At 47.0% G+C, this 19,949-nt stretch overlaps 1 protein-coding gene across 1 annotated transcript in view; it reads right to left on the bottom strand.

Moving 5' to 3' along the window:
* The window catches only part of GALNT17 (polypeptide N-acetylgalactosaminyltransferase 17), a 426,893-nt gene extending 407,205 nt beyond the window's left edge, over positions 1-19,688 (bottom strand). The window contains exon 1 of the mRNA XM_057696027.1: positions 19,451-19,688. Within this exon, the coding sequence (XP_057552010.1) occupies positions 19,451-19,688 (238 nt within the window). The remainder of the gene's footprint in view (positions 1-19,450) is intronic.
* Positions 19,689-19,949: the final 261 nt, after the last annotated feature.

Genomic DNA, 19,949 nt, shown 5'->3' with positions numbered 1-19,949 from the left:
TCCCTGCTCCAGGAAGATCCCACATGCTGCAGAGCAACTAAGCCTGTGCGCCACAACTATTGAGGCTGTGCTTTAGAGCCTGTGAGCCACAACTATTGAGCCCATGTGCTGCAACGACTGAAGCCCACGCACCTAGAGCCCATGCTCCGCAACAAGAGAAGCCACAGCAATGAGGAGCCCGCGCACCACAATGAAGAGTAGCCCCCACTCACCGCAACTAAAGAAAGCCCACGCACAGCAAAAAAGACCCAACACAGCCAATAAAATAAATTAATTAATTAAAAAAAGAAAAAAGAAAGTCTATTTGTAATAAACACTGAAGACAATGATAATTTCTTCACTACCTAAAAAAATACATGCAAATCAACAACTGAATTAATCAACAGAGAAATTCTGTTTTTAACAGATCAATGAGAACTTAAAATTTTACAATAATGCAAATGCAAATAAATAATATTTGGAAAAATATTCAATCTCACTACCAATCAAGAAAATACACACTCAAACAAGAAGATGTGATTGCTTACCAAATCAGCAAGGTTTTAGAAATTATAATATCTATTCACTGTGAAAGAGGATAAGGTAACACCAGGACGTTTCGTGCATTACTGGTGAAAGTATAAACTGGTAAAAACTTCATGGACATCAGTTTGGTAAAATATATCCAAAGCCTTTAAAAATCCCATACCTCTTGGCCTAATTATTCCACATTGAGACTGTTTCTATCTGATACTGGATATAAAGTTCTATCTATAAAGATATTCATCACATTATTATTTATAATAAAAACTTGAAAGCAATTGTGAGATAATAGAAAATATATATTCGGTCTCTGCCCCCCCGTTCCTAACACAGAGCTCCTGAAACTCTTGGAATTTCTTAAGTGAGAAGAGCATAGGAACACATTTTGTTCTAATATTTGGTCTCTGACCTCAGTTCCTGACACAGGGCTTCTGAAACCCTTGGGATTCCCTGGGTGACAGGAGTGTCTTTTGTTCTAATGAGGTCACTCTTGGCTGGCTCCTGGATGGCGGCTGGTCACCAGAAAGACCAAGCCACGATTAGGAGCTTGGAATTTTCAACTCACCCTCACTTCTCTTGAGAAGAGAGAAAGCACTGAAAATGGAGTTAATGATTCATTACGCCTATGTGATGAAGCCTCCGTAAGATCCTAAAAGTATGAGGTTCAGAGAGCTTCCGGGTTGGTGAACACACAGAGGTGCTGGGAGAGTGGTGGGTGGGGAGGACACAGAGGCTCCTCACCCCTCCCCACATACCTGCCCTACTCAGCTCTTCCATCTGGATGTCCATCTGCATTCTCCAACATACCTTTTTAGAATCAACTGGTAAAAGTAAGCAAAATGTTTCTCTGAGTTCTGTGAGCCACTCTAGCAAATTAATCAAACCTGAGCAAAGGGTCTTTGGAACCTCTGATCTATGGCTGGTCAGAGGCCCAGGTGACAACCTGGGTTCACGACTGATATCTGAAGTGGTGAGGGTTGGGAGAAGTCTTGTAGGACTGAGCCCTTAACCCGTGGAATCTGATTCTATCTCCAGGTAATGTCAGAACTGAGCTGATCTGTAGGACACCCAGCTGGTGGCATAGAGAACTGTTTGGTGAGGGGAAAAATACCTCCACCGATTTGGTGACCAAAAGTGTCAAAAATAAAGTATTCTGTGTGATGAAGGAGACACACAGGAGAGAAACAGGAGGGAAGAACTGGGGTTTTCCCTACACAAGAAGGAAATAATCTTGAGTTTTTTCTAACAGAGCAATCTACATCTCTGCCTACAGAGAAGTGAGAAAGTGACTTATGGTAAAACAACTGCATGAAAATAATATCTAACAACTAAAATTAATGTTTATAAGGTGTTTAATAATATGGGGAAATATTTATATAAAAATGTTAAGAGAAAGCATAGGATACAAGCATTTAAATAGGAGTATGAATGATACAAATGCACTTATTTACAAAACAGAAAGAGACTGACAGACATAGAAAACACACTTATGGTGACCAAAGGAGAAAGGGGGTGGGGGAGGGATAAATCAGGAGGTTGGGATTCACATATACACGCTACTATATACAAAATAGATAATCAACAAGGACCTACTGTATAGCACAGGGAATTCTACTCAATATTTTGTAATAACCTATTAGGGAAAAGAATCTGAAAAGGAATATGTGTATATATATTATAGGTATATATATTAAGGTATATATATGTTATATATATTAATGTGTATATAATATACATACATATATAACTTAATCACTGTACTGCACACCTGAAACTAACACAATATTGTACATCAACTATTCTTCAATTAAATAAATAAATAAATATGAGTATGATCTTAAAGACGTAAACATGTTTACAGGGGGAAAAAAGCAGCAAAATGCTATTGTTTTAATGCTGTACAATTATAACAGTTTTATTTTCTCATTTCTATCTTTCCCTGTTTCCCCAGTTTATCACAGTGAACATGCTCATTTCACACAATAGATGCTCTCTTGACTGCATCATCACCTCTGTAAAACAGAATAAAGGCAGACACCCAGGGCACACTGTTGGTGAGGCTGGTAGGCACCCCTCTCTCTAAAGGGCCTTTCTGTTTCTGCTCTCACCTGCTGAGCTGTATACCTACCAATGGTTGTTGGTTTTTTCAGACCTCTTCACGCCAGCTGTGCTTGTTACTGTAATTACGTAATTCTATTAAATTACATAAATTGATGACATTATGATTGAGAGAAGAAAGAGGGTGACTGTTTCCATGAAAACCAAGTTGAATGCTTTAGATAGACTCAATCAACAGCTAGAAAAAGGAAGGCTGACAACTCGATGTGGGCAAGATCATCATACAAGGTTTGGAAAAGTTCATAAAATATGGAAGGTTTCTTGTTGTTTATCTATTCTATATGTAATAGTTTGCATCAAATAACCCCAAACTCCCAGTCAAGCACAGGGAACTATATTCAATACCCTGGGATAAGCCATAATGGAAAAGAATATAAAAAAGAATGTATATATGTGTATAACTGTCACTTTGCTGTACAGCAGAAATTAACACAACACTGTAAATCAACTACACTTCAATAAAAAAAAATTCAAAAAACTATGGAAGGTTTCTGCACACTGAGGAATCCGCCTTCTTAAAGTCTAGGGTATCACGTCCAATCACCTCCCATAGCTTGCGGAACTCTGAGACAACAGGTCACTTTCTTCAGGAAAGACACATTTGCACTAAAGGCTGAGAAGCACGGCGAGGCATGAAGGACAAATCCCAGGCTGCAGACACGCATGCATAGGGAGGGAGTGGCCAGACCCAAACTGTGTTGGGGGAAGAGAACAGTGGTGGCAAAGTGCAGCACAGACTCTAAAGAACAGAGCTTGGAGGCGAAAATAATCACAGAGTCAACTCCCAAGTTGTAGGTAAGACACTGGGGCTGCACGAAGTAAAGGCCGCAGAAACAGGGTGAAGAAGATGGGAGTTATCGGGAGTCGGCTATGGAAAGCTGTTGGGTGTGAGAAGAAAAACAGAAGGTACCAGTTTACAAAGCCAGAAGATCAATACTATGATATACAGATTTAGGAAACGCTAGAAGAAAAGCAGATCTTGCATAAAAAGGTAAAAACTGTCCTCTGAGCAAAAAGAAGGAAATCTATTCACCCAGATCCAGCTTATCAAACAAAAGACACCCCAGATGGCATGAGAGGAAGGCTTGGTGCAGGCAGAAGAGAAGGCACCGTAAGCCCCAAGAGGGGTGCCTACTGCCTGGGCCACAACAATGCCCGTTACCAGGAGGGTAGGTCTCACGTGACATGTTCTTATGATAAGAAAAAAAAAAAGATCAATTTTGAAAGTACATGTTGAAATCTTGAAATTAACAGGCAAATGCTGGTAATAAAATTAATCAAGTGTTAGAAAGTAAATCATCATCATCTCAGTCACCTACTAGAAGCCAGGACTGTATCAGACTTCCCCTGTGCGTAAACTCATCTCGTCCTCCCAAAAGCCCCATAAAATGGATATTTTTTACAGATGCAGACATTGAAACGAGCGATGTTAGCTACCCTCCAAGAAGTAGTTCACCAGTATGAAGGCTTTAAAGCTTTTGCCACCAGGAAGGGACTGGGAAGTACTTCAAAGCAGAGGAGTCAACCATCTCTGTGGCTCCCAGCTGCTCTTCAGAATCACCCACCGAGCTTTTGAAAAATATGGATTTCCAAGTCCCACCTCACATCTGCAAAATACGAATCTCCACGTGGAGGGATCTAAGAACTGGTACTTTTTCCCCAAAATTCCCCAAGTCAGTATGAAGCTCAGACAGGCATGGGAACCACTGACCTGCGGCATCCCTAGTCTGTAGTAAGTGTTGACGCCATAGGTATTGTGTGTGTCCAAGTTAAGACTGAAATAAAAAATGTTCTCACTCTGGGAAAAGTGGGTTGTTGATTTGTTTCCTGTTATAATTCAGACAAGCCCCCTACTTCACTAGAACGAAAGAAGTTTGCAGTATCATTCAAAGTTCTTCAGAATAAGGTACTCTGCAGGTTTGCAGTGTGTAGCCTTTGTAGGAGCACCAAATTCTCCAGGTTCCCCAAAAAGTAGAAAATCATTTGTCCCCTGCAGAAACAGGCTCTGTCCAATGTGTTCTTGTTTCTGCTAAAAGACCTGAAACAGTGCAATATCAGAAACCCTGGTGCAGGGACCAGACACGATGTTCTACGTTAACTAAGGGATGCCCACATGGGAGGGAGCCACCGCAGGTCCAGTCCCCTTCTTTCTCCCACCTAAAGACTGTGGTCCAGGCCAAGGCACAAACTTGGCTAAAAGATGCTTCAGCTTCTGGGCCAACCTAAGCCCCTCTGCAATAGTTAGGCTACTATCCATAGTCTATCAATGGTATATAAACCCAAGACTTAAAAAAAAAATCCATTACCTACTTTTATATCCATTTAAGTCTTTAGCACAGTGCTGGGTACTTTTAGCAAGTGCACAGTAAATGTTAGCTATTGGCATTCCTGTTTACACTGTTATCACCATCATCAAGTCTCCTGCTTCTTACGGTGAGGAGGCAAAAAAGTTTATTAAACATAAGGAGACCAGCCCAGTGTTCCGGTTATTTACTGCTAAATTATGAACCACCCCAAAAGTTAGTGGCTTAAAACAACCACTGTATTTATTTTGCTTATGAATCTGCAATTTGGGCAGGACTTGGGGTGGGGACAGCTCGCGTCTGCTCCACTAGGCATCAGCGGCGGAGGCTGGAAGGCAGCGGGGTTGGGGCAGGGGCAGGGGGGCAGGGACTGAAACTCATTCACTCACGTGTCTGGCCTGTGCACTGGGAAGACAGAAGCAGCTGGGAGCTGGAACAGCTGAGACTTCCTGGACCTCCCTCTCCATCTCTCAATCTCTTATCTCTCTCCACGTGGTCTCTCCAGCATTTTGGCTTCAGGGCAGCCCGGTTTCTGACATGGTGCCTCGAGGCTTCAAAGATGCATGACCTCAGAGAGAGCACCAGATCAAAAGTCGATCGCCCTTTATGATCCAGCCTCAGAAGTCATGCAACATCATCTCCATTCGATTCCATTCATTAGAAGCAACTCGGGCCAGCCCATAATAACCAACAGGAGGGAAATTCAACTCCACCTTTTGCTGTGAATAGTGTCAAAGAATTTGCAGATACATTTTAAACCCACCACACCTAAGGAGAATCATTTTTTGTTCCTTTAGATTGAACTCTGTATTGCTGCCAAAAGATGCAAATCTAACCAATCCTGACCAGCTGTTTTTTACACGAAAAGACTCTCTTTGATTCACTGACTACCTCTCTGATCCATAGAATTACATAACTGGAACAGAGTTTAGATCTTATCTAGAGGTCACCAGGGAGAAAGCTGAGCCTCAGAGGGGCTCAATGTCTGTTCCAAGCAGCAGTAATGGTTCTGTTACCACTGCTACGGTATAAATAAAACTGTTCATCAGCATTTTCCTAAATACAGGTGCTCCTCAAGGTATCTGACAAGCACCATCCTTCACAGTCTTTATCATACTTATAGGAGCAACTGCTCTTTTCTAGATGGGCAAACTGGGGCTCAGCAATGTTATGTGAGTCACCCCAAATTCCAGCTTTGGCTTGGCTTTGTTAAGTAGCCACAAGGAAGTTTGAGATTTCATCTGTCTAACTGGAAAGCCCATACTCGGTCCATTGTCTGCCCTTCCCACCCTCCCAGAGGTCAGCTGGTTAGGGAAGGAAGTAGCTGGTGGGGTCAGCTGGCAGGGGTCACAGCTGCATCTTTGCCTCTTGCCTGGAACTCAATGCTATTGAACTCTCTCTACTGTAAATTAGGCTTTCAAGAGATTCATCCATAAGAGGTAACCACGAGCTTACACTCTTAATGAAAATGTGTGCCATTACACTAGATCCTTTCTGGTGGAGAAGACGAAGGGACGGATCTGGATCCCCAGGACCCATGGGAAGCTGGAACATCCATGGAGCAGTGATGCTAGGGGGACCACAAGCCCTTCGCTGGCTACAGCTGTGCAAAGCTAAGATCTGAATAAGGAAGATGGAGATGAAGAAATGTAGGCAGTCTACTCCTCCCCAAGGGTCTATGCATACAAGCTACCAAAGAGCAACAAAAAGAAAGAACTGGATCCAAACAAGCCCTTAGTAACTACTGTTTAGCTTTTGTTTTCTCCCCAAACTGGTTTGTGCAAGTAAATACAGCCCAAGGGTTCTTAGACCTTCCCGAGTGTTCACCTTCAGCTAATGAAGGAAAAGGAAAAGGCTCTTGAAATGACATTTCATGAGATTTGTATATTTTAATATTAGTTTCAGACCCTTTCTTCAAATCTTCCGGAGTCAGTTCAATTGCAGGAAGATGGGTAGGCAGGAAAAAAAAACACCTGAAGTGGATTTTAGAACAACTTGGCAAATTAGCAAACTTTTTAACATCATTAAAGAGCTCTTAAATATTCTTCCCTGAACTCCACTTTTATCTTGTGAATGCATTTCAGTAATTGCTCTAAAGGAAACTGTGGAACTTTGGCACAAACATAAATGTTTGCATGATTTAAAATGCAGTGGCAGCAAAGACCATGATTTTTTTAATTGCTAATTCTTAAACTAACCTTTTCAGTTTGTCTCATCTTGAAAAAGGCCAGTTCCTATCAGCCGAAGCTGTAATAAAGACAATGCATGTATTATTTAGTTGTTTATAATTGCAAACAACTTAGCCATATTTCAATACTTATCCCTCAGCTCCAACATGGAGCATAAGTAGCGGATGAGTATAATCATTCCATCATTCTGTAAGTAGAACACTGGGACACTGAGAAACAAGACTGCTTTCTTACAGCCAACAGCAGAGACAGGGAAGCAGGTCTGGAGCCAGGTGGCTTTTAATTCCACCATCTTACCCCACCCCACTTACTGTTCAGTATTTGCTGATCATATTAGTCAAGGATGGAGACATAGAGTAGACAGACTGTCCTGTGACTCAGGGAGACCAGTATCCCAGAGCTGCCTAACTGAATTAGTCAGGGTGATTAACACTAGCTGCTGTAACAGATAAGCTCCAAGATCTCGATGGTTTAACATGAAGGTCCAATGCACAGAGATATCAAGAGAGAGCCAGGGAGGATGGGATGGTACCCTGCTCCACACAGTCACTCAGGGGTTGAGGATCCTTCCATCTTCTATGCCACCAAGAGGTACACTCCAAGGCCACAACAGGAAGGTAAAGAGGGAAGGCATGGATGACCCCTTAGGATATATTGTGGGCAAGGTCAGACAGTGGCAAATATCACTTCCTCCCATTTTACAATGCCCAGAACTCAGTCACATGGCCCCCCACCTAACTGCGGGGAGCCTGAAGATTAGCTCTGTGCCCAAGAGGAAAAGACAGTCTCTTGGTGAACATGGCATTGCCTCTGCCATCCCAACTAGAGGCCAAGGTAGTTCTGGGCTGCCTGATATCAGCCTCCTTAACCCAGACCCTGATCTGGTATAAATGGTTACATAAGAAAGACTGCCCCCACCCTTCTAGGAACTCCAAATTAAAATTCTACACTGCACACACCAACCCAGGTCTGTGGCCTAGATCAGGACAGTGAACAGGAATGAGAAGAAGGCTGGACAGGAGGGAACCACATGGTCCATCTGCATCGGCAACACATCGACACACAGCTTTGAAGCCCCCCACACACACCTCAAGTGCCTGAGCCCTCAACTGGATGCTGTGGTACCTATTCAAGGCTTGGTATCCATTAAAAAATGACCCTCAGAAGATTACACTGCATCTTGCCCAATTAAAGCCACCATGATACCAATAAGATGGAGATTTGATGGCAGGGAGGGCACAGGGCAGAAGCCAAGAACAAAGCTTGCCTGAGGCCTGCTGAGAGTTGCCCAGTGAAGAAGAAATTAACAATGTGCACTTGTCAGCACTCTTGTTGTGCTAATTTCCTTGCAAATATAAGCAAAGCCTTTTAATTAACTTAATATCAATTTCACTTTTCTCACATTTTGTTCTAATTATGGGCTGGATTTAAAGCTCACACAGCATAATTTAGAGCTCTAGAAATTAAAAGCTTTACAACTTTACACACCAGTAGCTGCTAAACCTAAGAGAAGCAAGGTTCCCTGCTGCCCTCCTGTCACTGAATCCCCACACTCACCCCTCTGCAATCCCTGGACCCACTACCAATGGTAACTGGGACTGAGTCCCACACCCAGAAGTCTGCAAGTGCCAACTTCCAAAGCAAGACACAGAAAGGCAGCTGGTGGGTGTCTCTGGACAGCTGATTTCTCTGAGTTTCAGCTTTCTCAACTGAAAAACGGGTATAATAGTGTACATAGGTTTGATGTAGAATTAAGCAACACAAAACACTTGGTATATATTCAATATCCAATAAAAATCCTGCATATGGTATACTACGGTATGCACGTGTATTTACAAAGGCCATATATTGTATTTCAAAAAATCTTTTTGATAAAACATACACATGCAAGCGCATTTTTATGTACCTAGAAAAGGGGGGAGTGCTGCCGATTAAACTACTGACACAGCACTGATCATAAAATGAATCTCATTTCAGAGACAGAAAAATGTGTGTCTTAGTATTGACAAAATACGGTTATACATGCTAGTTTCAATCTATGAGATGTCTTCAGGTCAAATCCAAGTCACCCAGAATGTTTAACTAGTATTCTAGTTAATTACTATTAACTAGTATTCTAGTTAATTACTATTAATTGAATTACTAGATAGCAAAGAGTCTTGCTTCATTTTCATATTTGCTGAGAAGGTACTGGGGGTGTAGAGAGGACGGCAGACACCACGGATTCACAATGCAAGCACCATTCCTTCTCTCCTTTCCTGTTGCCTCCACCACACTTACTTTTTCGAGAAAGCAACTCTTCTCTTGCAGCAAGGTTTATCGTGTGGCCATTTTCTGGACCTCATTGAGCCTACCAGGAAGACTTCTGGAAAAGATTTTCTTTCCTGATTAAACAATAGGAGATGTGGCCAGTGGTACAGTACTTCCTACCTTGTACAATGATGCAATGACTGGAACTACTGCAGCCACCTTGTAATCATGAAGAAAAGACCAAGGAGGGACTTCCCTGGTGGTCCAGTAGGTAAGACTCCACACTCCCAATACACAGGGCCCAGGGCTGATCCCTGGTCTGGGAACTAGTTGCGTGAATGCCACAACTAAGACGTCTGCATGCCGCAACAAAGATCCTGCTTTCAGCAACTAAGACCCAGAGCAGCCAAAATAAACAAACAAACAAACAAACATTTTAAAAAAAAGAATGAATAGACAAAGAAACTTCAAAAAAAAAGTCCAAGGAAATATAATGAACTATGACATTATAATGTCATCATGATGACCTCATGGTGTCACATCAATGCTGGTTACCACTACCTGTGGACTTGTTAAGTGAGAACAAGTTACTTATTGATGAATTCATTCCTAAATGCCATGGAAAAAAATTTTTAAATATACAACAGAATACTTATTCAGCCATAAAAAAAGAATCAAATGTTGCCCTTTGCAGCAACATGGATGGACTCTAAGGCTTATTGAAATAAGTCAGACAAGAGAAAGACAAATATTGTATGATGTCACTTATATGCAGAATCTAAAACATAAAACAAACTAGTGACTATAACAACAACAACAACAAAAAGAAACAGACTCACAGATATAGAGAAAAGATGAGTGGTTGCCAGTGGGGAGACCAATGGGAGAGGGGCAAGATAGGGGTAGGAGATTAAGAAGCACAAACTATCTTGTGTAAAATAAAGAAGCCACAAGAATACACTGTACAACACAGGGCATATAGCCAACATTTTATAATAACTATAAATAACGATAACTGGAGTATAACCTTTAAAAATTGTGAATGACTGTGTGGCACACCTGTAACTTATATAATACTGTACATCAACTGTAACTCAATAAAAAAATAAGTAATAATAATGTTAAAATGAATAAAACCCATCCTCTTGCAAACTGTTACCATGTAAATGATTCATTCTAATGCAAAGCAGAGATAAACAACAGCTAAAAGCAGACCCATACAGAGTACCATAAGAGCCCTGAAGAAGGAACAATTAATTCTGACAAGGTGGCAGGGAAGGTTTCAGGGAATAAATGGCTTCTGAATTGGAGAACGTGTGAGATTTTAACAGAATGGGGTGGGAGGAAAGGAGTATTATTCAAAATCAGCGTTAATGGACCCTAAAGTCACACAGCTCTCACTTATACACTTTGGTCCCTAGAAATACAGAGAACTAGAACCCTGGTCTCCTGACCGTTATTCACATCCTTTCCATCAGGGAGGTACAGCATCTAACAAGGCACGAGTGACCACGAGACACCCCTCGGTAAACACTAATCACATGATTAGCCATTATGTCAGAGGCAGGGATGGAAGGAGGCTCTTCTGGTACCCTGCTCCCTATTAACTGTCAGCACGCTCGTGTGCTGGCGTCTGGCTGTGGCCGCCTGTAATTACGGCAGTGGTTTATTACTCATGCATGGCAAGGCCGAAGCTCTGCAGTTAGCCATGACAGGGACATTATTAAAAGGGAAAACTTCTCTATCAGTGGCTAAGCCAATTGTCATCCGCATGTCAAGCAGTCTAAAGACCTGAGAGGGGTAATAACGCAAGCAGAGCAAGGTCTTTCAACCAAGTGAGTCCTGCATGTTTTAAGTGCCACCCAGCATTCGGAAATGCTTTCCCTGCTGAGAGGGAGCTCCTGTTCCCCCTGTCAAAGGCCACCCTACGGGGAGTTGGCTCCCCTGATCCTCTGAGTTCCATCGTCTGGTCTCTTTGGCAGAGGAAGCAGGTCCTACCCTGCCACACGGCACTCCAGCTGGACCCGTGAAATGCAGGAGGACCCAGATGCCTGGTGGCGGCCTCAGAAGACAGACCTGCGGGGACTGTGGCTGCGATAGCCACAGCTGGGATAAAGCCTGAGGGCAGGGGGCTGCTGCCGCGGCAGCTGGCACGGACAGGCCTCTGTCATCTCGGAGCCGCAGCAGGGGAAGGGCGGGAGGAGACAGGTTTGGAGCAGAGGACACCTCCCATCCATCACCACCACAGCCTCCCACAGAATCCCTCCAGCCACCCCTCTTCCTCGTTGGCTCAGGAAGGAATGAGGATGGAAAGGGAGAGCTACCATCAGGTGCCGGACAAGCTCAGGGCCAAGCTGAGACTGCAGAGCTTGCACTGTAAAGGCGCCAACCCCCACCACGATGGGTCTTTCCTCGGGAATCAGCCAAGGCGGGATTAGGGGGTCACGGGGTAGATGGAGCAGAGGACACAGAGGTGAGGACCCCGGAGGAGCTGGCAAGCGAACTCCCGACAGGCTCGCTGTGGGAGGGGCTGTCCAGGGTGAATATGGGAGAACGGAGCCACAGGGCGGGAGAGAAAGGGGCGCGGCTGGGGGGCTGAGGTCCCCTCGTTGGTGAAGCTGGGGGTGGGATGAGGAGCACTCCGGTCAGAGTGCCGAGGGCTGATTCAGGTTTTCCCAAGGGAGCAACTCCAGATGCTGACTCTTAGCTCAGGAAGTGGCCAAGCAGGGGGTCCGAAGTGAGAGGCACCTGTAATCACTGGTTGATCTCTGAACCAGAGGCACGGCTGGGTCAACAACACCAGCGCCTTCTACCCACTACTGAATTCTAACCCACTCTCCAGCCTATTCGCACACACACTAAACCCCAACACACCATCAATCCCCTTAAGTCACCACTGCAGTGACCTGTCACCCAGTGGCTCCCCACATCGACAGAATTACATCCAAATCAGCCTGAGACTGAAGCCTGGCTGGGTCCAGCCTCCACCCGGTCCTTTAACAAGCTCCACTTGCTCCTTACGTCCCCATGCACATCTCTGCCTCTACCTGTCCCCCTTGCCCTGCGGATTCCCAGTCCTGGGCCCTGACCATCTTCTATGATTTGCTTCCACATCAGGTCTGCAGGTGGTGTTACTACCTGGGTCCTCTGGTCCACATGTTAAAACTTCCAAGTTCTCTCGTTCAAGTTCAACAGGGGTTGGTCAAGCACTGACTGTTGGCCAGGTCAAGTCTCACCACCCCCATACTCATTCTAATATTCCTCTGAGATCTAGAGTATACCTGGTAAAACTACAAATGCATCCTTCCAACCGGACCACAGATGTCTAGGTAGGCGTGGCATCTGCATCTCTCTGCATCCGGGCATCTCACCCACACCCGGCAGTAAGGAAGTGGTCACGAATAGATGGAAATGATCAACATTTCTGTAATGGGATTTGACACGTACGAGCGGCCATTTCTTCTCCTGGGCCTCAAAAGCAATCATCCAAAGACACCGTCATTATAAGTAAGCACAAGATAGGGAGGAAGAAAGGAGAAGGAAACAGAATTCAGCCTCAAGCAAACACATGGAAGAGAGAAGGATCTCAGGTTACTTCGGAGACCAAGCAAGTTAGAGCAAAAAGGACCTCCCCCGCCCCATCTTGAGATTTACATCTCCGGTAACAACCACCACCTCTGCCTCAATGCAGCACAACTGTTTATGCATTCACTCCAGCAATATCTGCTGAGGACTTTCCGGGTGGTCCAGTGGTTAAGACTCCACCCTTCCAGTGCAAAGGGCGAGGGTTCAGTCCCTGGTTGGAGAACTAAGATCCCACATGCTGTCACGTGCCCAAATAAAGTTTTAAAAAAATAAAATTATCAGTTAATTCTAGCAGAAACAGACCTAAAAAAAGAAAAAAGAAGAAGAAACATCTGCTGAGCACCTACTATGGGCCAGGGCTGTTCTTGGCATCAGAGATACAACAGGGAACAAGTGAACAAGGTGCCTTCCTTCGGAGAGTGAGCGTTCTCCCAGCTGCCACGCATCAGGCCCCATGGCTCGTGCTGGACATTTTGAATCCCAATTCATCCTGACTCACAGCAACCTCATTTCACAGCTGAGAGGTGGGGAGACTGGCCCAAGGTCACACAGCTAATAAGTGACAGAACCAGAACTCAAACCCAGTCTGTCTGCCGCCAAGAGAACAGCCTTTATTCCAACATTCTCTTCTTAAAGACTCGGAGGTTTCTGATCTTAGGTGTTTCTCCATTCAACGTGGGCTTCACTGTGCCCACATTCCACCTCCCTGCTGTCACTCTTAGCTCTAATTACCGAGCCTTCTTCCCATGCACAAAGGACACTCCCGATTTGGCAACAGCAAAGGTCAGGGCGTTGGAGTTCTTCCCCGAGAATGACACTGGCAGCCTCTCCCCACTACCTCTGGGCCAGGCAGGCAGCAGCTGCCCCCACTGGCAGGGTGCCTGTCGCACACACTGGCCAGCACAGATGCGCCTGTATCCCAGGGCTGTCCGAGAACCGGGCTCCGCATCTCTCCAGGACTCACCAGATGTGATCAGTCCGTCGGAGGTAAAAGAAGTGAGAGCCCCTCCGGCGCTCAGGCCCTGGCTCTGCTGACCAGCCCTCCACACACCTGGGCCCCTGCTGGCCACCGAGCCCTGATGAAGGCCTGCACACAGCACCTAAGGCTCACACTGCCCTGGTTTCCTTCTGATGCTCAGTGCAATAATACAAACATGTGCCCTCTGCTCTCTCTCCCTTACCTCCTTCCCATTGGAAATGCTGGTACATTCCGGCTTAATAGTCTATATAAGCACGTGTATATTCCAGGAAAGAGGAAACAGCCCAGGCCAGCTCCAGCATCCAGGAAGAGATGCTTTCAACACATGATCCCTCTTCTTCTGATGCCACCTTGGAGGCCCAGAGAGCACATCTCTGCCTCTGCCCCTCTCTGCTAACTCACTTTGTCCGCCTGGTGGGCTTGGCTGACGTGGCAGGATGGGTGGGCTGTATGTGGGTTGTTTGGGAATGGGATGGTTTTCTGCAGCTCCAACTCTAGCTTCATCTGCCTGTGTGGCTTAGGGGCAGGAGTAGGCTGGGTTAATTCTGACTTTTCTCCATGCCTGCAAAGATTTTCAATTTCTTCAAGCAACCCTGCTTCTATTCAATATCCTTGTGAAGTCTAAATCTGGAACCTAACCTCAATCGATTGCATTTCCTCTTACAACAGCAGGGCCCTGGGAGTACTGGACAGAGCAGCCACACATGCCCTTCTGATTCACTGCACGGGGACACGAATGAGGGACAGGGTCACCAGCCAGAGCTCGGGGCTTGTGAGGGGCACAGGACCCTCCGCCGCCTTCACCCTGACCTATCACGGGGATGCTGGACCTGGGAAAAGTACCATGATATTCAGGAATCCTGACTCTGCCCCTCACTGGCTGTGTAATCCTGGCTGAGTCACACAGTATCTCTGTGTCTCATCTTTCTCAGCTCTAAAATGAGAGAAACAAATAACTTCCTTAGAAGGTGACAGACAGCCAAAAGCACTGTACAGAGTTACATGGGAATTCTAACAAGAAATCTGTCCCTACGTCCATTTTCCTTATGCCAGTACAAAAGCACGATTTAAAAAAAAAAATAGAAGAAATTTAACACAGTATTATTTTCTTCTGTATAATTGTTTTGGATTTTCCAAAATTTCCACAATAAAACATGAATTAATTTTATTCTAGAGAGAAAGTAACATAAAACCATCATGTTATAAAATCACACATCCAAAGAAAACATAATGAAATGTGCTGGTCCCTAACCCGGCGACTGCTTCATTTCCAGGCTCCTCCAAAGGATCTGGTGCCCTTTAGTCAGGATCTGGTGAAGGACCAGAGTAGCCTCAAGATGGTGCAGGCAAGACGGCAGAGACAAGATGGTGCAGGCAAGATGGCAGAGACAAGATGGTGCGGGCAAGATGGCAGAGACAAGATGCTACATGCAAGATGGCTACCTCACACTCAATCTCCCCGGCTAAGTCTTTCCAGATCCTTCCCTTCACCACATCCACCAACCCAATCCAGCCTTTACAGTGTCAAGGTTATTTCCTCTGTGGCTATCACTCACCTCCTAAAGCTAGCTCCCACCCTATTAATCCACCAGCAAACCTCTGGTGCTCGCAATTATGTACAAGGTGCTGTGACACATGCTGAAGGATGGAGGGGGTATCAAATAGTCCAAAATATGGTTTGAGCCCTTAAAAAGCCTGCAGTCCAGTTCTGGACTCAAACGATAAAGCCACAGAGGCACAAAAGTCAAAGCCATGGGTGCAAATGGACACAGACAAGAAAGCTTCAAGCAACCTGGAGTAGGAAGAGCTCAGACCTTGTGGCCTGGCACAACCACCCACCCCCAGGCGGTGACCTTGAGCCACGTTTTAAAGGACAGATGAATGTAGAAAGGGGGTGGGGAGTGCAAACCAGGACAACTAGCACCTCTCAAAGACTAGGGGCTGAACCACGGAGGCTACAATCATAAGACAAATGCAAGGTTATTTCGGCAAGTGGATCAGCCTGGCTCGAGGAGGCAGAGGTACCGGGCTGGGGTGGGACACGGGCTGGCGGTGACCAGCCCTGACCGTCAGCCTCCAGGCTTGACCACGGCTCCTTAGGAAACACAAAACCACTGGAAGGTCTCGGGCCCTTTGGAAGTGATGCTTTCCCCACAGACAGCTGGAACCACGGAAAGGAGGGGTGGCAGGGCCCTGGGTTAAAGGTCACTGCAGCAACAGAAAGAATGGAAGGACAGGTGCAAGAGAGAGTCTGGAGGAGCGAAAACAAACTCATCTCTGTGTGCTTTTTCCTCCACACCAGCTTTTCCGCTTTCCCTTTTCAAGTATCCTTCTCAGCCTCTATTAAGAAAAACAAAACAATAACAACGTGTAACTGGTTTTTAAAAGGCAGGTACTGAGAGTCTAGCAGAGAGGCCAGTTCTGAGGAAGTCTGGGTCACCCCTGGCCCCCCCACCCCCCAGCCCAGGGGAACCCTCTCAGGACACCCAAGGAAACTGTTTTGGGAGTAAGAGAACACAGGAGATGGCTGTGCTGTGTCCCACCTGCTTGAACTTCATAAGGCTCCACTGGAAAGGTTGGAGAAATCTGAGCCATCATTAAAATACCAGCTCCTGCTTGGTACCTGAGGTGCTGGACCCAAGTGGCCCTGTTCCTCTTATATACCCAGTGCCCAGCTCCCTCGAACACTCCATTAATTCCTGAGCAATAAAGAGAACCAAGGTCAAGGTTTCCTTCTCCTCCTTTGGTAGCAAGGGGTGGTGACAGGCTGCAGAGCAAGTGGACACAGGAATCCAGGTCCCATCTCCCAGGCATCCTCCTCCCACTGCAGGAGACCCCGGCAGGCCTACAGTATCTACAGGTGGGACACGCTTTACCCAAAACAAGCTCAGGCAGAGGATGGAGTGCTTGGGGCGGGGGGCGGGGGATGGGGGGTGGGTAGGGTGGAGAGGAGGAGGGTCACTACTAACTACACTTGTCAGCCAGGGAGGCGACATCTACTTTCTTGCAGTGTGAATTCCTGGTTTGCCCAGGAAAAGCCCTCAACCCAGCCTTCCTGCCAGCTCCTCCCCAGAGTCCACAAGTCAAAAAAAACTAGTCTTCCCACCCCACTGAGCCCGACCCAACCAGTCCCAAGTGGCTGACATCCACATCCCCAGGAAATTGCCTACAGGGCATAAGAGAACACAGGAAAGAAGCCGAAACCTCAGTCCATCTGAAGCACACTCTCAGCTTCCCAGAAGTCCCCACCCCCACTTCAACCAACAGGCAAATGGCTTTTCCTCTTTGCTCGGCCTGGCGCAGGCAGTAGATGGCAATGGGCTATGGTCCAGGCCACAAGCTTGTAGGAGATGCCAAATCTCGGGCCCCCGCACCCAAGATCTACTGAATCAGAGGCTCTCTGGGTGAGGCCTAGAAATCTGCATCTTAACAGGCCCTCCAGGTGTCTCTGATCCACAACCAAAGATTCAGACCAGCTGGTGCAGCAGCTGAGAACTTGAATTCTTGAATGACTGTCCAAGTTCAGTTCCCAGCTCTGTCATCCCATAGCTGGGTGGCTGTGAACAAGCGACTTAGAGGGAAGTATCAGCACCTATCTCCTAGGATTGCTGCGAAGACTAAACGAGTCCCTGTGTGTTGCTGGCACTTAGTAAATACCATTTGGAATGTTATTCCTATTGGGGGCACCGGGTGGGGGCAGGGGGGTAGATCATATTTGGTTTCCTAGTTGAAATGACTTGTGTCCCTGGGTACAGCCTGACACTTGAGGGAACCAGCTATCCTGCACTATCTCTTTTGGGTCCTACAGCTTGGTCTACGGCACAGATCTGTGTAAAATAATAAGGCTGATCCCATAAGCATTTAATTCCTCCAGAAATGAACTGCGGGCTTTTGTTTCATTCTGTGCCTTGGTTCTTCAACACTCAGGAGAAGAGCTCACACAAGACTCCCGCAGGCGACACCTATAGTCGGGCCACACCTACAGGTGGACCCCGCTGTCTCTGAGGGGTCAGTGGGATTGCAGTGTCCCGCTACAGATACAAGTTCAAGGCATCCCCTGGACACCTGCTGAATGACGTCAAGAAGACCAAGGGGTCCCTTCAGAGCGTGCTTGGAAATCTGACCTCAACCCAACTGAAAGGACCCAGAAGGGATCACTGGAAAGCAGGAAGAGGACCATAGACAGTATGGTGACATCCTCCTCCCTGCCTGCCTCCAGGCCAGTCTCTTGCTCCAATTGCAGGGAGGATAGTAGTAGTAGAGTCAGGTCTTACTAATGTAGAAACTTTTTGTCATCAAAATGCATATTCCTTATAATAAGGAGAAAATAGTATGTACCTGTTCTCAAGAACTTGTCAACTGGCTCTCTGGTCAACCAGACATGGGGTTCTGACTACCAGACTCTACCACTTACTAGCAGCAGGACATCAGGCAACTAAGTTAACCTCTCCAAGCCTTCTTATTTCTGATATGGGGAATGGAATGAACCACCTTGGACTGATGTGAACACTCAATGTGACAATGCACCTGTAACGCCAGGCACTGTGTCCAGCACACAATAAGAATTCCACCAATAAATATTATCCTTATCTTTATGACTAGCCGTAGCTCTGGACTTACCCTGAGAACATGAGTTAGCAGCTCAGAAAGGGAGGTGGCAGCCTTGAATTTGCCCCAGATACCAGTCATATGGACCCTGGAGAGCTGCTCATACTCAAGTGGGTAACACTCTGACCTCGGGGGCAGCAAATGTCCAGTGACCAGGGCACATTAAAAGTCTCCCCCTTCTCCTGAAGCATTGAAGAGAGCATTTTGGATGGGACAGATTCTGACAACTATCGCTTACTGGATGGCACACCTCTCTTTGCTGCACTCTGTAAAAACCTGCTTTCCCGATCCCCCGCGAACTTTAACAATTGCCCTCAAACGGGGCGGGGGGGGGGGAATCCAGCCTCACCAAGGCAGCTGCGGGATGGGAGGAGTCCTCATCGCTAGCGTGCAGCCCTCCTCCTAGAGAGATGACCTTCCTCCAGCCTACCACCGAAGCGCGTTAGCTCCAGACCTGAGGCCTTGACTTTTGCGGACACTGCCAAAGTCCCTCCCTGTCCGACCCCACCAGACGCTAAGCTCTGAGGCTGTAAAAGCTATTTCCACCCTCAAGTGGCCTGCGCCTCCAGTCCCATTCGGCCGCGCGTCTAGTCTCCGCACTAGGGCAGGAGCGGCCAGGTAATCGTTTCTGCACGCGGGGACCGGGAGCCAGCTGTGCTGACGTGTTTGCACAACAAAAGCAAACTTACAGCTGGAGTACAGGAAAAACAAACAAACAGAAACAACAAACAAGTAATTCTTTCCAGAAGCCCCGGCCTCCTGGGGAGGAAGAGTAAAAGGGTGCGGGGGAGCCAGGAGGTGCTTGCCTCCGGTACCGCGCGCAGGGCCCCCAGGGGGGTGACTCGGTGCCCGGCCCACCCGCACCCAGCCCCGTGGGCACTCGCATGCGTCCTTACCATTCAGTTGCCGGTAGACAATATCCTCGAGCAGCGAGAGGCGCTTCAGGACCGCATCCTGGATGGGGCTGGCGCTGTGCGCACTGAGGTTGGCCGCCTCGGCGCGCGGCCGAATCTCGTGGAAGGCGTCTCCGCTGCGCACCGAGATGGGCCGGCACTTGGCCAGGAAGAGCACGAAGCCGGCCACCGCGATCAAGTTCAACACCAACAACACTTTGACTCTTCTCAGTGAAGCCATCAAACACGCCCGGTCGGCCCTCGCCCCGGACCCGCGCCCCCTCGGGCTCCGGCGAGGCGCGGGGCAGCCGGGGGCCGTGCGAGCCTCGCGCTCCGGACGGCTGGCGAGGTTCCCAGCCGCTCCCGGCCCCAAGGCGCGGAGGCTGGGGCAGCGGAGATGGTTGGGAGGTCCGGGCGGTCGCGGGGAGAGCTAGATGGCTCACACCGAAGCCCTCGGTCTGCAGAAGTGCTCCCCGAGATGCCTACTCAGTCCACCGCGCGC

Source organism: Hippopotamus amphibius, chromosome 9 (genome assembly GCF_030028045.1).
Source record: "Hippopotamus amphibius kiboko isolate mHipAmp2 chromosome 9, mHipAmp2.hap2, whole genome shotgun sequence".
Classification (NCBI taxonomy): domain Eukaryota; kingdom Metazoa; phylum Chordata; class Mammalia; order Artiodactyla; family Hippopotamidae; genus Hippopotamus; species Hippopotamus amphibius.
Note: the sequence above shows the minus strand (reverse complement) of the source record. Positions and strands in the feature narration are given on the sequence as shown.